The 18,013-nt window shown below is 27.2% G+C and overlaps 1 protein-coding gene across 4 annotated transcripts in view; it reads right to left on the bottom strand.

Annotated features, from left to right (window-relative positions):
• LOC145840162 (uncharacterized) overlaps nucleotides 1-13,990 on the bottom strand; it is a 34,633-nt gene extending 20,643 nt beyond the window's left edge. Inside the window, exons 1-4 of one of the 4 annotated variants that reach the window (XM_082947313.1) lie at nucleotides 13,959-13,990; nucleotides 7,035-7,310; nucleotides 3,816-3,971; nucleotides 157-261 (exon numbers count right to left, since the gene is read on the bottom strand). In XM_082947313.1, the coding sequence (XP_082803439.1) occupies nucleotides 157-261; nucleotides 3,816-3,971; nucleotides 7,035-7,242 (469 nt within the window). In that variant the 5' untranslated portion in view covers nucleotides 7,243-7,310; nucleotides 13,959-13,990. Of the gene's footprint in view, nucleotides 1-147; nucleotides 262-3,815; nucleotides 3,972-7,034; nucleotides 7,311-13,958 lie in introns of all 4 variants that reach the window. The other 3 variants (XM_082947312.1, XM_082947315.1, XM_082947314.1) reach the window with 3 other exon arrangements.
• Between the last annotated feature and the right edge of the window lie 4,023 nt (nucleotides 13,991-18,013).

The raw sequence follows: 18,013 nt of genomic DNA, 5'->3' as shown, positions 1-18,013 counted from the left end.
TCACATCATGCAAGTGAAGTGAAATTTACTAACTGTACTTACGACTCAATTATTACGTCATAGTATGCAAATGAAGTGAAATTTACTAACTGTACTTACGACTCAATTATTACGTCATAGTATGCAAATGAAGTGAAATTTACTAACTGTACTTACGACGCGGCTCCCTTGGTCCGTCCACGGTGACTTTTATGGCTCTTTGGTAAGTTGCCATCTGGGGAGGGTTGGTGAAAACTGTTATTGTTAGTGTGAAGGACTTCCCTGTTAAATTATTTTGTGTTTATTATTAGAACAAAAAGTATAAGTATAGAGTATATATTTTACACATAAGTTTGAAAAATATTTTTACGTATACACAAAAGTTTGAAAAATATTTTTACGTATACATATGTAGAATTATAAAAAAGGTAATTTAGGTATTTATTAAAATAACATTTAGATGGTTTAGTGTAAATAAAAATACACGTATGCAGTTAGAAAATATTTGCTATAGATTGAAAACTTGATTGGGTAGTGATGAAAAACAAAATCAAATATAATGAACCCTAATAAAACAAGATGTCTTCAAAGTTATATTTTTATTTACATATATTCAAATGCCATCAGCGTTTCACAGTTACTAGTAACATTGTAGGAATGGTTGAAAAAACTAAGAAAGCACTTATTACATGTAAATTAAATAACTTAGTTTAAAATTTGTTTATACAGCTAGTTTATCGACCTCACTACAGCTATAATATATCATTAAAAAAATTAATTACACACTGTAAAACATATTTTGTAAATGTTGAAAAATAATTAAGGTATGTTTTATCAAGTAAATCATCTTTTAAAAACTTTATGTATTCTTACATAACTAAAATAAGTCAACGCAAATTAAAGTTTTAAGATAAACAAATGTTTTAGTTATAGATTTTAGTGAAAGTTTAGTATGATTAGTAAAGTACATATCCCAAAGTACATGACTGTTTTTGGTTTAAAGTTAAGTGAACAGTACTATCTTTTTAAGAACTTAATAAATAGAATTATGTTACTCCATTAAAGTAAGTAATAACACTTCTCTTTTTATTAAAGTGTATATGTATGTGAATTGTGTACTTATGTGCCACTGTGAAAAAACACAACACAAATGTAAGTAAAAGTGATCCCCAAACTTTAGAATATTAAAATTCGGTTTATGGTCAAAGTTTGTTTGTACTTTAGGTGTAACTTTCTAAGTACAATCAAGAAACACACATCCACAATTACTGTAAGTAAGATCCCACAATTTAGGAAACTAGAACCCATTGTTCCTATGTCAATAATTAAATTAAATTAGAATACTGAACATTGACAATTGAGCATTGTAAAATATCTAAATAAACAACTTTGATTTCAAACTATTTAAACCATGAAGAATCAATACTATGATTGACATCGTCTTTTTCATTAAAAATAAATCATACTTAAAATTTTTTATTCATCTATTAATCAAAAAAGTAGCTGAAAATTGCTTAGCTCAGTACTTAGTAAATCAAACTTAACGATAAATAATCGAATAGTACTTATAATCCATACTATTTACGTATTCAACCAAGAGAACTTACCAAACTAATTAAAACTCAATTAATTATTTCAAAGTTTTCATGTGGCTTGCTTATCTGTGTAATCCTTTAAAAAGACCACAATTACACATATTAATCCTCACTAAACAAATTTTTTTATTTCTCCGAATAAAAAACGCTTTAGTTGTCAAATAGTGACTAAATTTTGGAGGACTGTTAGAATTTTGTGGTGAAAGACAAATAATTTAAAAAACAAACACTTTATTTGCTTTCAAGGTTTTTTTATTGTTTACTTTTGAGGCACATAGTCTAGCCTAATGTGTAAACTTGACAGTGTAGTTTGATATGTTTTTTAAATTTTATCAAAGTACAAACACTAATAAAAATATTAATGAGTCGTAAAAACAAGTTTAAAAGTTTCTATGACTAAATATGTATTGAGTTTTAATAACATAAAAAAAAACTATGTTGCTACAACAAACATAAGTTTTAAAACTATTCGTTTTTTCTGCTAGGTATCGACTAATATTTTAATATTTCTTTGTTCTTGTAAAATACAATGTGTATGCAACATTGAAGAACAGAAAGTTTTTTGTAAACGCATCGATTTGTAAAATATTTTAAGAAAATGCGTATCATGTATTCACCTTAAACATACATTTCATCCTTAACACTGTTGACGAAATCCTTGTATAAAGTTAAGAATTTTAAAGATGGAAAACTATTTTCTTTAGCATACAACACTTTCTTTGTTATTCATTGAAATAAGAATGTTACAACACATTGTATTCTTTATAAGGTATAAGCCAGTTTTAAACTGTTGTATTGTGCATTGAACTGAGAAAAGGATTATTGATTGTCTTTTAAAAAACATAAGGTTGTTTTATTCTTTTATAAGTTTAAAGTATGCTAAACAGAAGAATTATAAAAAAGCATAAAGGTAACAAATAAAAGTAACTTAAAAATATATCGTAAATTAGATATATACTGTTTTCTAAAGTTGAAGACCACAAGTTGTCGAATTAATAACTTTAACTTTGAATACTATTTCAAACTTATAATATAAGCAATGTACTAAAAGTTAAAAAAAAAAGTTGTTGTTTTAGTTTTACCATTTTAAGAATTTTATAAAAAATAAAACTAGGAAAATACTAAAAACTAACAAAAGTGTTTTTATTCTAAGCATAAGTAGTTTCTGTTTAATTTTTAAGGTTAGAATAATTTTATAGGATGTTACAGGTCTTTTACTGGTGAAAAAAAGCAAAGTAAACATTTCTGACAACCATTTCAATGTTCAAGTCTAATTGAAATTAACTATAATGAGAGTTGATACATTTCAACAACATTGCTACTTTTAGTTAATCCCACAAAGCAACCTACGTGTAATAATGGTGTTCCTTTTCTCTAATTGAAACCAACATGTATACCACAGTGGCACGATAAAAACGTCCTTAACCAAATGTGGCATGGTGACAAAAAACCTAAACCAAACTTCGTAGTAAAATAGTGTGTTACAACACGGTTACCCAAGTTATTAACCATAAATTCAAAATTGTAACCCATGTTAAACCGTTGTGACAAAAAAAAATATAGTTGGCCTTTAAATTACCTAATTCGGTAACTTTGGTAACACACAAAACCTATCAAAACTCTTAATTCTAAATTGTGGTTTCGATATTAGTGACACAAAAACCAAAAGAAAAAGTGATTGGATTTTGATTAACCCTATTTGACAATACTATAAGAACCTACTTTTGTATTCAGTTTTATAGTTTATTTACTACAGTTGCTCTACCACAAGTAAAAGCTACGATCGTTTTACAGCCAATATTAAAACCATAGTGAGCGTGGCAACTACATTCACTCAAACCATAAGTATGAAATGTTTAGCTGTTTTAGAAACCATTAACAACAATTTCGCTACCCTTAACTTGTGACCGTCTTAACCCTACAAAACTAGTGATTAAATGTTAACCTCTCTAATAGTTACTAACCATGGCAACACTTCATAGCTTGTAACTAGAGCCACCCAAAACTAAATAATAAGAATGATAACTCCTTATAAACTGTAACAATAGCAACCGCTCACAGTTAGTATTTTCTCACAAACATAGTAACCATAGAAGCCTCTGAAAAAACAAGTAACTGTAACGACCCCTACCACAAAAGTATTAACCCCCCACAAATACGGTAACCATGGTAACTAACCCCCACAAATACGGTAACCAAGGTAACTAACCCCCTACAAATACGGTAACCATGGTAACTAACCCCTGCCGCTCCTGCCGAGGAACCTGAGGTCATTGAAGCGTGCAACGTTCGACTTCATGGTCGTCTTGCAGTTCCTCAACTCAGCGCTGAAGTTTTCATCGTTTCCCGCCATAACTGTGATCTCCGTTCCGTCCGGGATCTCCGATAAGGCTACCACTGTTGGAAAAAATTCAAGTAAAGTCACCACAGTTGTGAAAAATATAAACAATATTTGATAAGGCTACCACTGTTGGAAATCATAAAGTTTTTTGTTAATTCTAAAACTGTGAATAAAAATTGTTTGATGTTATTATTTTGGTAGTTACTATTGATAGTGTTACAAATATTGCAAAAATAAATAATTAATTTTACTACTATAAAAAATATTATAAAATACTTCCACGAATGTTAAATACGAATTTAATAATTTCATCGCTGTAAAAAATATAAAAAATCTAATACGTAAAATACTTAATAAAATTTTTAAAATATTTAATGAGGTCACAATTGAAAATTAGTTGAAAAACTCAAAAATAAGTTAGAAGTCTCTTACCTTATAAATGTATTAAAATTAATTTTACTTGTGAAGTGTGAATTTTGTCAGGGATACAGAAATAAAAGAGTTATAGCTTTTAAAAGTAAAACTCTAATAACGTTGGCAATGAGATAAATAGTTCATGACTGAAACAAAAACACTGTTTCTGACATAGCTTTGTCTATATTTTTTAACCATTTTCAATCTATATACTGGAAAAAAGTATACAAAATTATATTACAAGACACTTTGAATTGAAAAAAAGTGCACCCGCAAAGCTTTTAATCTTTTAGCACCCAAAAATATTTATTTAAGTTTTAAAAGACTATAAAACTAAATAACGATTTGCAAACTATTCTTGTATGTAAAAGTTTAAAAACTATATGTGTTAGAAGTTATTGGAATTTGCGTTCATTTTTCACCACTTTATAGAGTAAATATGCCCATGAAAGCTTTTAATTTTATGGATTAGAAAAGACCTCATTCACTGTCAAAAAGCATCGCCTTTGATGGTAAAAGAAAAAAACAATAAAAAGGTTTTAGATTTATGGTTTCACATTTTTACGTAATAAATTCACTTCTATAATACTTAAAAGGAGAAAAATCAATATAAAATAGTTCCGTTTATATTTTTAGATTTTTAACATAAAAACGATATAAAATGTTGCAAAAACTCTAAAAATTAGTCTTGTGGATAACTTATATTAAATATGTTAAGAAAAAGTTCCATTTATATTTTTAGGTTTTTTAACATAAAAGCGATAAAAAAGTGTTTCAAATTATTCTAAAAATTAGTCTTGTGGATAACTTATATTAAATATGTTAAGAAAAAGTTCCGCTTAGATGTACTAAAAAAAAATTGAAAAAAAATGCCATGACTAAAGCCTTCTGTCTATTTTACATTCCAGACAAAATATGTGTGCGAATTTGGGAAGAATTAACAAAAGAAATATGTTTATAAAATGTCAGTTTAATAATCTCTTTGGCCTTCTGCTGATAAATACTCTTCCCAGCTTTTAAAATTCCCAAAAGATTTGTTTTCCATTTTCTCAAGATTTTTTTTTTTGCCAAAAATGCTTCAAATATATTATCCGAACATAAAATTATACTAAAACAACACTAAAGATTGTTTTTGGTAAGTAGTAAATTAACTTTTTGACAATATAATAACATAACAAACATTTAAATTTAAAAGTATTTTCAATTTTTAATTCAATTAGTTCGTTTTTTGGGACTTAGCTTACAGGAAACTTTTACGTTTAAAAATCAAAAAGAATTTTATTTTAAATGTATTTAGTATTTATGTATATTGACATTTTTATGTCAATATACATAAAAAGTTAAAGCAAAATTAAATAAGGCAAAATTTAATGAAAGGCAATGTTATTATATTGTCAAAAAGTTAATTTACTACTTACCAAAAACAATCTTTAGTGTTGTTCAAGTATAATTTTATGTTAAAGTTAAGTTTTGGTTTGTAATTATACTAAACTCAGAGTTATTGGAAACTTGTTTTATATATAATTTAGTTTTATAACGTACTAAATTAAAGCTTCTTTATTAATCACAGACAGGGTAGTGTTTGTTTGTGCTTTACCTTCAAGTTGATCTTTTACAAAGAACTATGAGCTAAACTAATTATAAAAGTCTATAGTAAGTGGTCTTGGTGCTTATTTGTAAACTAAATTTAAATTAGTGGGAAAAAGAGGTTCTAAAGTAGCTTATAGATAAAACTTATATACACATTATATAATGTATTTAACATGAAAACTTAATCTAAAAGTTGTACGTGAGTTCAGAAAAAATAGACTCAAAAAATTAATAACAATTTTAAAGTGAATTGCTTGATTTATTCAGTTTCGGAAATCCCACAACAAAGTTCGTGAAACAATCTTAAGAGAAATTTACTGAAATAAAAACTAAAGTTTTGTCAATTTTTCCTAGTAACAACAATATACTAGTCGCATAGAAGCGTGCTAAGCTACTTGAAGCACCTTTAACTAATTAACAAGTACTTTTCAAGCTAATTTGTTTTCAGGTTTAGTTTAGCTGCCTAATCCGATTCGCCTAACACTTGATGACTTGTTTGATAATTTAAACAAATTGAAAATAGAAACTATAGTAGTTAAGTTTATTTATAAGTAAATGTAATTATCAAGCTGATTTGTACAAATTAATCTAAAAATTGATAATAAAAATTGCACTTAGCTACTTAGGTTTTTACAGAAAAAACTTTAACAAGCTTAAATTAAAATTGAAATAGATTAAATCTTAGGGGGTTTAAAACTATTTTTCAACTAATGTGTAAAAATTTACAAGTTAGGGTAGTCAAATGAATTTAGTTATATATTTTACAATTTTTTTCTCTGCGTGTAAATTAAAAAAAAAAAAATCTAAAAAAATTTTTAAAGAGAAACAGTCTATCTTTATGGCTTGAAATTTAGAAGGCGTAAGTTTATTTTTAGAATTTAAAAACAAGTCAAATTATTCTTTTAAACCTAAAACTATTTCTACTAAAAAAAAATTACTATGCAAACTCACCTTAATTTTTTGGTAGATAACTTGTAAGCTTTGAAACAGTTATAAATAAAAAACTTTAAACACAAACACTTGTGCTTATAGTTTGTCATAAACAATAAATTTGGAAAAAATACTTAATAGTACTAGTTAGATAAAATAACATGTAAATATAATAATTAAAAAACCTTTAAAAGGGGTCTGCAAGCTTTTGTTCACCCTCCAATGTTGGGGTAATGGGGTGCACAGGAAGTTTGGGGAGTCGGTTTTGGCGAGGTCCCCGTGACTCTCGGCCAACCTCTCCAGCGTCTGCTGCCTCCCGATCGCCCCGACCTGCTGACTCGTGACGTCACTCTGCTGCGGGGGGTATCCCCCTCCGATGTGACTTCCCGTCATGCTCGAATGAATAGAAGAAGCCAGAATGGTTGTGCGGTGTTTGAAATAATTAGAAAAATACTAAATTGCTGAAAAAACATTGGGGTTTGAACATTGGGTTTAATTTTGACACATACAAATGCACAAAGCATAATTTTTGAATTTAACTGTAAATTATATTATTGTTTTCATATAAGTTTTTTTATTGGTTTATAAATGCCACTCTAGGGAATAAAGTTAGTATAAAATACATTTTATTAAGTTGAAAATTTTTTTTTTAACATCCAATTACTTTTTATGTTTTTTTTTTCTGATCACTCTCACTTAATTAGCTGCTTTTATTAACAAATAACTTACACTAACTTATTGTTTAAATTTTATTGCATTGAGCCGTTTACCTGCAGATCAGTTCATCAGACACAAAAAATAAAACAAAATACAGAGCGATGAACTAAAATAAACATAGAAATAAAATTAAAATATAACTAACCATTAGTATTTCGTTGATAAAAGTTAAATTAAACACATGTAAGTACTAATATTAGTATTCTTTTAACTTAAGTTACTATAAAAGTGGTTAATTGTACATCTATAATATCTATTGTATCTCTATAAAAATGAAGAAAAACAAAATAAAATTAGTATGTACAAAATTAGAGCAGTATATTTTTATACTAAGCTTTGAAGAAATGTAAAATGGATTTTATGGGGGATTTTTTCAACGGTTTTTTTAATAAAATGGTCGTGAGCCAAGGCCAAAACATATACATCATACAAAAAATAATAAAATAAATAAAGTAAACTAAGTAAACGCGATAAATTAAAAAAAAAAACATAAAAATAAATTAACCATATTTTCTTCAATTTCGCTATGCAAGCTGTACATAACACATACAAATAATTAGACAAATGATAAAAAAATAAAACGTGCAGTAGTAATTAGTTGTACAAAGTTTTCGTGTATTCTTTAACATTCTTATATTCCCGTACGGCTTTTAGTTTATTTTTAATATTTAAATATTTAATATTTAAATAATACTTAAGGGAATTAGTTATAGAAAAACAACTTCTCACTTTTATAAAAAGAATAATAGTGATAAAAGACCTAACATATGAAACCCGCATGTAATTTTACAAAATTTTAGTTCATATAAACGCAAAAAAATCTACAAATAAACGGAGGTTTAAAACAATATTTTTCGCCACAATTTGAATTTGCATAGCTTATCAACAGGTAAAATATTAAATACTCCCATTTAGTTTGTTGAAAGACTTGAACTTGTTAAAACATTTATGAGGAGTTTATGATTGAGTAGTTTTCATAATAATATTTAATTTCTACTCCTAACGACTTTAAGATGTCATTATTTTCCGTAAGTTAAAATATTTAAAATTTTTAGCTCACTCTTTTTCGTCCGGTATAAAAACAAAACTAATTGTTTATTTTTAGTTCAGCTAAATCTAAACTGAATTTTTCTGTTAAAAATTTAACATGCTTAGAATTATTTCAAAAAACATAAAAAAGGATGGTGTTTATTTTTAGTAAACTAACAATAACTTTTTTTTTTAATTTAACGTACCTTAAGTTAAACATGGGGTTTAAAACTTGTAAAAAAAACATTTAATTAAACGTAACAAAGTACATTTTTATTTTTAGTAATATTTAAAATAGCTGCAAAACTTAAAAATTTAAAGTTTCAAAGTGAAAAGTTTTCGAAAAACTGCACAAAAGTTCGATAATCGAAGGATTCGCAAAACTGCGGTGTTCGCTAAGAAGCGACCGCCGCTTAAATACCGACAAATTTTTTGTTTCCATTTTTAAGAGTTATTTAATATTTTATTACTCGTCTGTTTTATTAGTTTTCACGCTAATACTGGTTTCGTTTGAAGTTAAAATAATATTTTTCTAGAGTTACTTTTTCAATTTGCGAGGTAATTATTGATTCTCATTAAACATTTTATAACACTTTTTAGTATTTTTGAACGTAGTGTTAAATTAACACAAATTTTACAAACAAATATTCTATTAGTCTCTAGCTCTGATGAAAACATTTACTTAATTAAAAATAAAATAACACTGATAAAGTGAAATAAGTAATAACAAATTTCTAACAAGTACACAACAAAACTCACAAAGTTGTGAATGAAATACAAAGTTGTACTTTAGTCTGTAATTAACTTTAATTTTAAATAAGTCTGTAGTTAGCGCGTGGGGTGTATGACTAATAAACTTCACTTTAAAATTGTTTTAAACTGTTAGTTGTTTGGTGTTTTAAGTAATATGCTAATAGTTGTAAACTATGTTGACTAGAATATATTATATTAAGTTTTGGTAAATCGTAAAACAGTTAGTTGTTTAAAACTGGTAAATAAAATATATATTTTTTAGATGAATCAAAGCTTGATAACCTTTTACCGTCTAAATAACTGCTACTATAAAACTTAAGCTGTTAACTAGATAGCTTAAAAAATATATTCTGTAACTATTTTACTTCTAACCCTGGGTGAATACGAACGCAACTATTTGTAGACCGTAAAAGTAAAAAGTTGAGGCTTAAAAAATTTCTAGTCTTTCAAAGTACCTCTGATTTATAGTTAATCTAACAAGTATTGATAAGTTATTTTAATTAATATCTAATAGCTTTTCTGCATTTATTTAGACTAAAATACTTAAAATTCGAAAAACTTTAACAAGTATCAGTATTCAAACTGTAACGCAATTTTTAATTTAATTAAGAAAAACTCAATTTTTTCATTAAAGATTCCTAAACTATATAAAGCAAAAACAAAAATAAAAATAAACATCTATATATAGCCTTCAAAAAAATTCTTACAACAAAAACTTAAAAACATCTTTAAATGTTTACGAAGGTTAAATTGCCGAAAAACAACTGATAATTTTTCGATTCATACTTCATCAACGTTTTAAATAAACCAATAAAACCTGACTTCTTCAATACACACCAGTTTGAATGCATAAAAAATTACAAACTTTTTTCTACACTTCAGTTTGTGTATTGCATGAAAAACTACAAACTTTTTTCTACACCTCGTTTTGTGTATTGCATGAAAAATTACAAACTTTTTTCTCAACTTCATTTTGTGTATTGCATGAAAAACTACAAACTTTTTCTACACTTCATTTTGTGTATTGCATGAAAAACTACAAACTTTTTTCTACACTTCAGCAGTGTCATCTTCCCCTCGGGCAGTAAATACCTCTGAAAAAAATATCAGAAAACATAACTGCTACCGGTTGAAAATATTTCTAACACGTCTGTGCCACCACACCGTCTGCACAATAACTACAACTTAGGCTGCAAATATTTTCTGTTCAATTTTTTTTTCTTTCTCCACTCTCTCACTTATTTTTTAATAATTATTTTTGCGCGCGCTTCGAATACTTCGTACGACGCCGCCCCGGGTGCCACTTTTGCATTCGGCCGTTTTGGCGCAGCAAATATTTCAGAGCAGGGCCAAGCGAGGGTAAGGATTAAGTAATTTGATTGATTGGGTAAATTGGAAAGTGGAAACACTTTTGATGTTTTGGTGGTAAACAGACGGGATTAAGATAAGACGTAAATATAAAGTTAAACCCGTTGTAAGAGACACGTTTTCTATACATGAAAGGTTTGACAACATTTAAAAAAAATATTACTAAACTAAAGTAATTGGGTAACAAAATATTCTGCAGCTTTTCGACAAAAAGTATCGACCCAAAAACGCTTGACTTCCAACTTTTTTTTTGTTGGCAAACAAAAAGCTGAAACAAAAAAAAACTTCCAACAAAAAAACTTCTCATTGACTGCAAGCAACTTGAGCAGAAAGCAGAAAGAAAAAAGTTAAAAATAACTTTTGTGAAGAGGAAGCCTTTCAACTAGCAGCAGCAGAGTAGAGAAAAGTAATTAATTACACAATTGCCACCGAGACACGTAGTTGGCGTCGCACACAGCAGGCGGCAGACTGGAGCGAGCGGCCGGCCAGCGGGAACGACGCAACGCAACAGGCGACAATTCGAGAGAGCTGAAAGTTTCGAGAGAGTTGCGAAAACGAGAGAGTTGCGGCAACTTTTGCGCTTTCTGCTGCTGCTGTGTGTGTTGTGTGGGCGCGCTTGGAACTTGGCGTTGAAACTTTTAAGCTTGTAATCACTTGTTGACTTTTCCTGCGACGCGAACAATTTCGTCTGCTCATTCTGCGCTGATTTTTGTGAATTAATCCAAAGTTGGTTGAAACACTGCAAACATTTTATGAAATATTTTTACTCTATAGTTTTATTTCAAAAGTACTCAGTATTTAGAAAGCTATGGAAAGGCAAAAATACAACTTGATTTTAAAGTTTAAGAAAGAAAAGTTTAGTCTTGAGCAGAAGAATATCCGGATTAAAAGCTTAAAAAAAGAAAAACAGAAAACAAAGATAAAATGTGAGAAATTTTTTGAGAACATTCGTGCATTAGCCGCCAAAAAACATTCCCAAATTAAAATTTAATAAGCGAAAGTGCAAGAAACTCTCAAAGAAAACTTTGACATATTGTGCAGAGAAATCTTTCCCAGACTTGATAAGATTTCCACACACACGCATTAAGATAACAGCAGCTGTTAGGAAGCAGATAGGAAGCAACATAACCCCCCATTGCAATCATGCCTCCCAACAGATATGTTCTTGTGCGTTTTGCTTGTGTGAACGTTTTCGAACATTTGTTTGCTTTAGGTAGTCCACCTATGTGTGTGAGTTATCATTTTGTGTAAAAGTTTGGTGGGAAATTGGATGCAAGGAATTATCGCAGGAACAAACTAATCTGTCAAAAAACAATTGTGAAAATGTGTACTGAAAATTTCTATGATAGATGTTTATTGTAAGATAGTAATAAAAGGAAACAGACTGTGTAAATTGGTTTGTTTGCTTTAGAAGGATGTGAATTTTTTGTCTTTGTAAGGGACACACTAATCAATCAAAAAAAATTAGGGAATAAACATATATTTGGAAAACAATAGATAGTTTAATAACATTAGCAACTGAGCTAAATTAATATATAAAATGTTTATAAGAATTTAACTTGTTACACTGATAAATCAAAAAAGTTAATTATTTTTTAAAATTAACACTTAAAATTTGTAATTAGAAATATTAAAAGTAAAACACATCGTAGATAAACAAAAGTCAACCAAGGTTATCAACTTTATACACAAATCACTTTTCTTTTGTTGCAAGATGATTAACAAAAGTTGATGAATTGTTTCAATGGTTGTGAAGCGGATGCACAGTAGTGTTTTGATCAATTGAGAAAATAACTGTTTTTTTTTCACTATAAAATCAAAACTTGAAAGGATTAATCCGCTAACAAAACAGCACTCAGGTTGATTTATTTGCAGATTATAATTAAATCAATTGGTTTTATAATACAACAAATCTGATTAAAATGCTTGAATTAGCGCTTAACTTTTTAAAGCTGTTACTTTTTTCACTACACTTTACTCAATGTAAGATATGTCATAGTTGATTATTTAAACCGTATTAAAACAGTGTTTAAGTACTTGAAATTAAAAAAAATTTAGAACACATTTGATATACAAATTTAATAAAACTCTAACTACTTATTTTTCCCAGCAAAATTATAATGCAAGCTTAGGTATATTTAATTTATATATATAACAAAAGTACTGTATTTTGTTGCACTTAGAGAAGTCCGAGTATTTATGAATAGTTTTATTTATGTAGCACTTTGAACTTAAATGTTTGTAAAACACTTACTTTATATCACATACGTTTATCTTATCTACAAATACTAAATATGTGTCTTGTATATAAATAACCCGTTATCTGAGTTTATGTCGCATTTATGTTAAGATAAGAACAAAATAATATTTTTACATTATATTGTTGGAAAAACTCCAATAAATTACTCCTTATAAAAATAATAATTTGTGCTTACAAATTTTCTGAAATCATTTTGTTTTAATACAAACTGAAATTATAATTTAAACACTGATCGCAATATATTAAAACAAATTATTAATTAATTTATTAAAATAAATTTGTAATAAAAATTTTTATTACAAACCTATCATTAAATTTTCCAATCAAAACGATAACCGAAAGTTTTTTTCGTTCACCAGGTCCTTAGACCAAACTTTTTGAGCGCTCCTTTTATCGTTCAATAAACTATAAAGTAAAACACGGGAAAATTAACAAAACACTCTAGAAAAACTACTTTGATAAATAAGTTGAACCTAAATTCTTACGAATTGCCAGGTAAAGAAAATCCGCAATTTTCAGATTTCGAACCGAACAGCTTCTAATCCCGTCTAAAAACAACCAAAACTGCACCGGCAGCAAACATGTCGCGGTGGGGGTTTGACTTCCAGGTATTACGACGACGCGAGCAAACAAACGAGCACTATGACGTCACAATGTGCGATTTTGCGGGCGCTTAAGCGGTGGATGAGTTGGCGATTATTTTCCACTTTGACAAATTTGTGCGCTTTTTTGTGAAAAGTTTTTTTTGTAAATTTTTTCTTGTGGCACGTTTTAGTGGTTTGTGACTTTTTAGCTTTTCCGTGATCGGAAGTTTTAAAAGAGGTTGTTTAAACAAACAAAATATTATTTATTTTATTTTTGTTCAATAAAACATTGGAAACCTAATATGTATAACAAATAATAGTCATAAATACAACTAAAGTTTATTTCAGTTCAAAAAAAAAAAGCTTAATTAATTATATGTCTACAACAAGAAACTTACATCCAAAAATTTTTCTTTTGTTACAGCCAAACTTTTTTATAATAAATTCTGCAAAAAGAAAAATATGCAGTATATTACGTTTCACAATAACAAAACTTTAACTTAACTAGATTTTAATTGTTATAAATTTCGTAATCAACTTTTATATGCTTCATCATATAAATTGAAAATGTCTGAATGAATGATCAATTGATAACAATTGAATTCATTTACATAAAAAATATTTGCAATTTCTATAATTAATACAACCCGAAGCTAAATTAAAAAAAATCTTTGAACAATACATTCAAATGGGTACAAAAATAATTACCTTTTTTTTTTTTTTTTCAAAACTTATATAAAACAAAGCAACCAGAAAAGTTGTTTTTCATCATCGTTTTTGTATTTTTACATTTTTAATTACAATGTGTCGGATTTAAAATTGAAAATTTGACAATCAATTTTTCAAAAAGCCGCAATATTTTCGAGAAACACTCGCTTCACTGTCATGGGTGAAAAATTTAATCGGATTATAAAAAATTAAAAATAAACATTGAGAACTAAAGTATGATTAATTACAAAATTCCAATCACAATTTTATATCCTTTTCAACGTAAAAGTATTAATCTTTTTATTAGTGGAGTTGTGAGATTTAATTTGTAAACAGAGAGTATAAAATGGTGTAAAATAGTAAAAACAATTGTAAAAAGCTTAATTTAGTCATGATGAAAAATTTAATGTGAAATAAAGTGTTTAAAACTTTTATTTTGTAAAAAAAATACACTTGAAAAATAAAGCATGGTAAACTTTAAAAGAAGGATATAAAAATATGGAATGAAGATTTGACCAATCTAACTACCTGTATTATAAAATCATTAAAGTTTATATAAGTATTAGTAAACGAAATGGTGAGTATAATATAACTACCCGAAACATCAAAACAATTTTATATAACACTAAGGTGCGGTTGTAGATCAAACAGTTTGTAGTAGCATTCGTGGTGGGTTAAAGATGAAAAGAAGTTATGAAAACTAATTACCGGTTAAATAACTTTTATAGATGTTAAACAGTTTATACAGAAGTTTAGTAACTTATAAAGATGTAATAAAAAATAAGAAACAGTTTAAGTAATGTCATTATGAGTTGACAGTGTCAGTCAATGAGTGTTTTTTTTTAAGAAATCATATAGCTTTCAATAAACTGTCAAAAACAAAGTTTGAAACTTTGTAGTTTTTTTTCGGTTAGTACAATAAAAACAAATTACTTAGTTTGTATGGAGAAGTTTACAAAAACTTGAAAGTTTTAAAGCTATTCTAACAAGCTTAATAAAAAAATACAAGCGTTTCAGTTGAAACTTTGAAAATAATACTTTATAGTTTTGAAGTTTATATTTAAAATATAGTTTTTAATCTTCGAAATTTAAAGTTCATTGTTTATGTATTTAATGAAATCCCGGCACGCGTATTTTAGAACTAAATTAACTTAATTTGATTATAAAACTTCATTTAATAGTATGCGGGTTCCGTGAGAATTGATAAGTCAACAATTTACAAAGCATCGCTTGTTTTTAGTTGATAAATTATAAATATTTTCACTCGTACCTTGAAAGTAAAAATAAACTAATAACTTTGAAAAGCATACAAACTTGCAAACGTTTTAGAACATACAGCTATCTAGTTCTAAAATAAACAGCTAGCGTATTAAATTTGATAACTAACAAGCTTAAATAATACTTCATGTTTAACGATGATGTTAATCATTTTTTAAATACGAGCTTAGTAATAATATTAAATTGTGGTTAAAAAATTGTTTAGGTATGAAAATCGCTAATGCTTTTTTGCACACGGTATCATAATGAAATGGAAAACTTACGATGTTTTACTAACACTGTTGAAAAAACTTTTTATTTAAAAATCTTTAAATTTCATGCTTAACAGCTCTAAACTTTTTAAATTGTAACTAACTGGCTTCAAAATTTTTTATAAAATTTTGTGCAAGCATAGCATTATAGTGCCACATTTATATTGTTTCATTTTTATCTATTTTTGACCACTTTCAAGCATAAGAAAGTTTTCTTTCTACTTTTTACATTATGTTTTTACTACATAACTTGCAGGGCTAATCATTATTTGTAGCTTATTATAAAAACATTCAATCTGAACAGCATTAAAAGTGATCGTGTATTTAATTGTACTCTAACAAAGCATCAAATTATTTAAAAAGTTTAAAACATGTTTATAACTTACATTTGCAAACTTTATCTAATATTATTGAAAACTTCTAGTAGCTTACTTGTTCAATCTTAATGAAAAAAAGCAACTTCTTAATTGAAATGCTACAAAGTTATGCAAATTTTATCAAACTTTCTACATAAACCTTCGCACGCGTTCGTAATATTTTAAGTGGCGAGGAATTTAAGAATGCCGACTTGTTTGCAAGAACTAGAGAACTTAACTGAACTTCCAAATTGATTTCGTTTGACCCTCCACCATAAGTAACCAGTTGAACCATCGTAGTTGGTAACTGACCTCTGCGATGTAGCAGTCACGTAGTAATTGTTATATAAGGATTAGTAAGTCTGTTAGTATGTGTTGGCTTAACTGATATCAAAGCTTGCTATATGTAAAGTAATTTATTTTGTCTTTTCTATATACATATTCAAAAATAGTTGAGAGCTCACAATATATAATTGTATATATGTATATTTAGATTTGTAAAATTTTAAAACTTGTTACTTTCACTATATACAGTTTATAGTTTTTGTTATAAACTGATAATAAGTTATAATGTTTAAATCAAGCTGTTAAGAATTCGTTTATTTAAATACTGCCGACACACAACTGTATGTTAAGCAATATCTAAGTACAATACAAAACATACATATATAAATGTGTTTAGTATTGTTTTAGTGTTTAAACACCCAAAATAATCTTAAAACTTTTTTAAATTTGACTATTTTAGAATTAATTAAAAACGTATAAGTATTACAATAAAGAAGTAGCTGTTTATAAATTTGGGATAATTTGAAAAAAATTCATAAAAATTTTTTTAATTGTATGTACTTAAAACTACTTACAACAATAGCTGAAAAAATATTAAATATATTTCAGCTGTTAACAAGCTATGCTTGAAAATTAAAACTATTTAACTAATTTAATTAGTTAAAGTAAAATAATTAACTAGTTTAGCTTGTTGTAGAAAACTTGTAAACCCTTAAAAAATAACTTTTCAATAAAAACTTTAATATATATATTTTTAAAACTAAAAGATAAAATTTTATTACTGAAATAATCACATTTACCTAATATAAAATAAAAGCTGAACTAACTCTATTTATGTTTAAACAAATAAAATAAGTACCAATTTTTTATTTTAGTTTTCCAGTTTTTTAAACTGAACTAAACAGTTGCGCAAGACTGAAAAATAAGTTTTAAAGTATCATGTTTCAAAAAAAAAAAAAAAGTATAGAGTCTCGAGTACACTAGTTACTTGACTAAAAATTAAAAAAAAAACCTCGAAAATTTCCACAAAAGTTTTCTTGTCGTTAACAAACCAAACACTGTCAGTTTGTAAAGCCACTTTATGCAGAAAAAAATAAAGCGAAATTTTATTGATAGATAAAATTAAGTTTCAAAGTGGCTACCGGGTAAACGAAAGCCTGAATGGCAGCCAAGACTTGAAATAAACTTTATTTTATTTTTCTATTTTTTTTTATTTTATTATTTCCAAACTTGTTTTTGTTCAGCTAGGTGATTATATGTCTCGTGCCTAGAAAGTCGCTAAAATGTTGGTGGTTAAAAATTTATTGTTATCATTTTGATAAACTTGTTCAAGTGGTAAAGTTAAGTGGATAAAATGCACAAGTTTTGCATCATTAGAAGTATATAAAAATTACTGTTGTAAGTTAAGCCTTTAAAAGTTTTGTTGTTTAAAATGTTTTAAACCAATTTTCTTAAAACAACATGAGGTTTTTTGTTTTGCTAAAATTAAGCATTGTAAAGAAAAAATGTAGCTTTAAAAGTAAGCAAAGCTAATATGCAAAAAGCTAATCAATGATTTATAAGCGTAAATATTTC

This window comes from Thalia democratica, chromosome 7 (genome assembly GCF_965202585.1).
Source record: "Thalia democratica chromosome 7, ktThaDemo2.hap1.1, whole genome shotgun sequence".
NCBI lineage: Eukaryota > Metazoa > Chordata > Thaliacea > Salpida > Salpidae > Thalia > Thalia democratica.
This window is presented reverse-complemented; position numbering and strand designations above follow the sequence as displayed.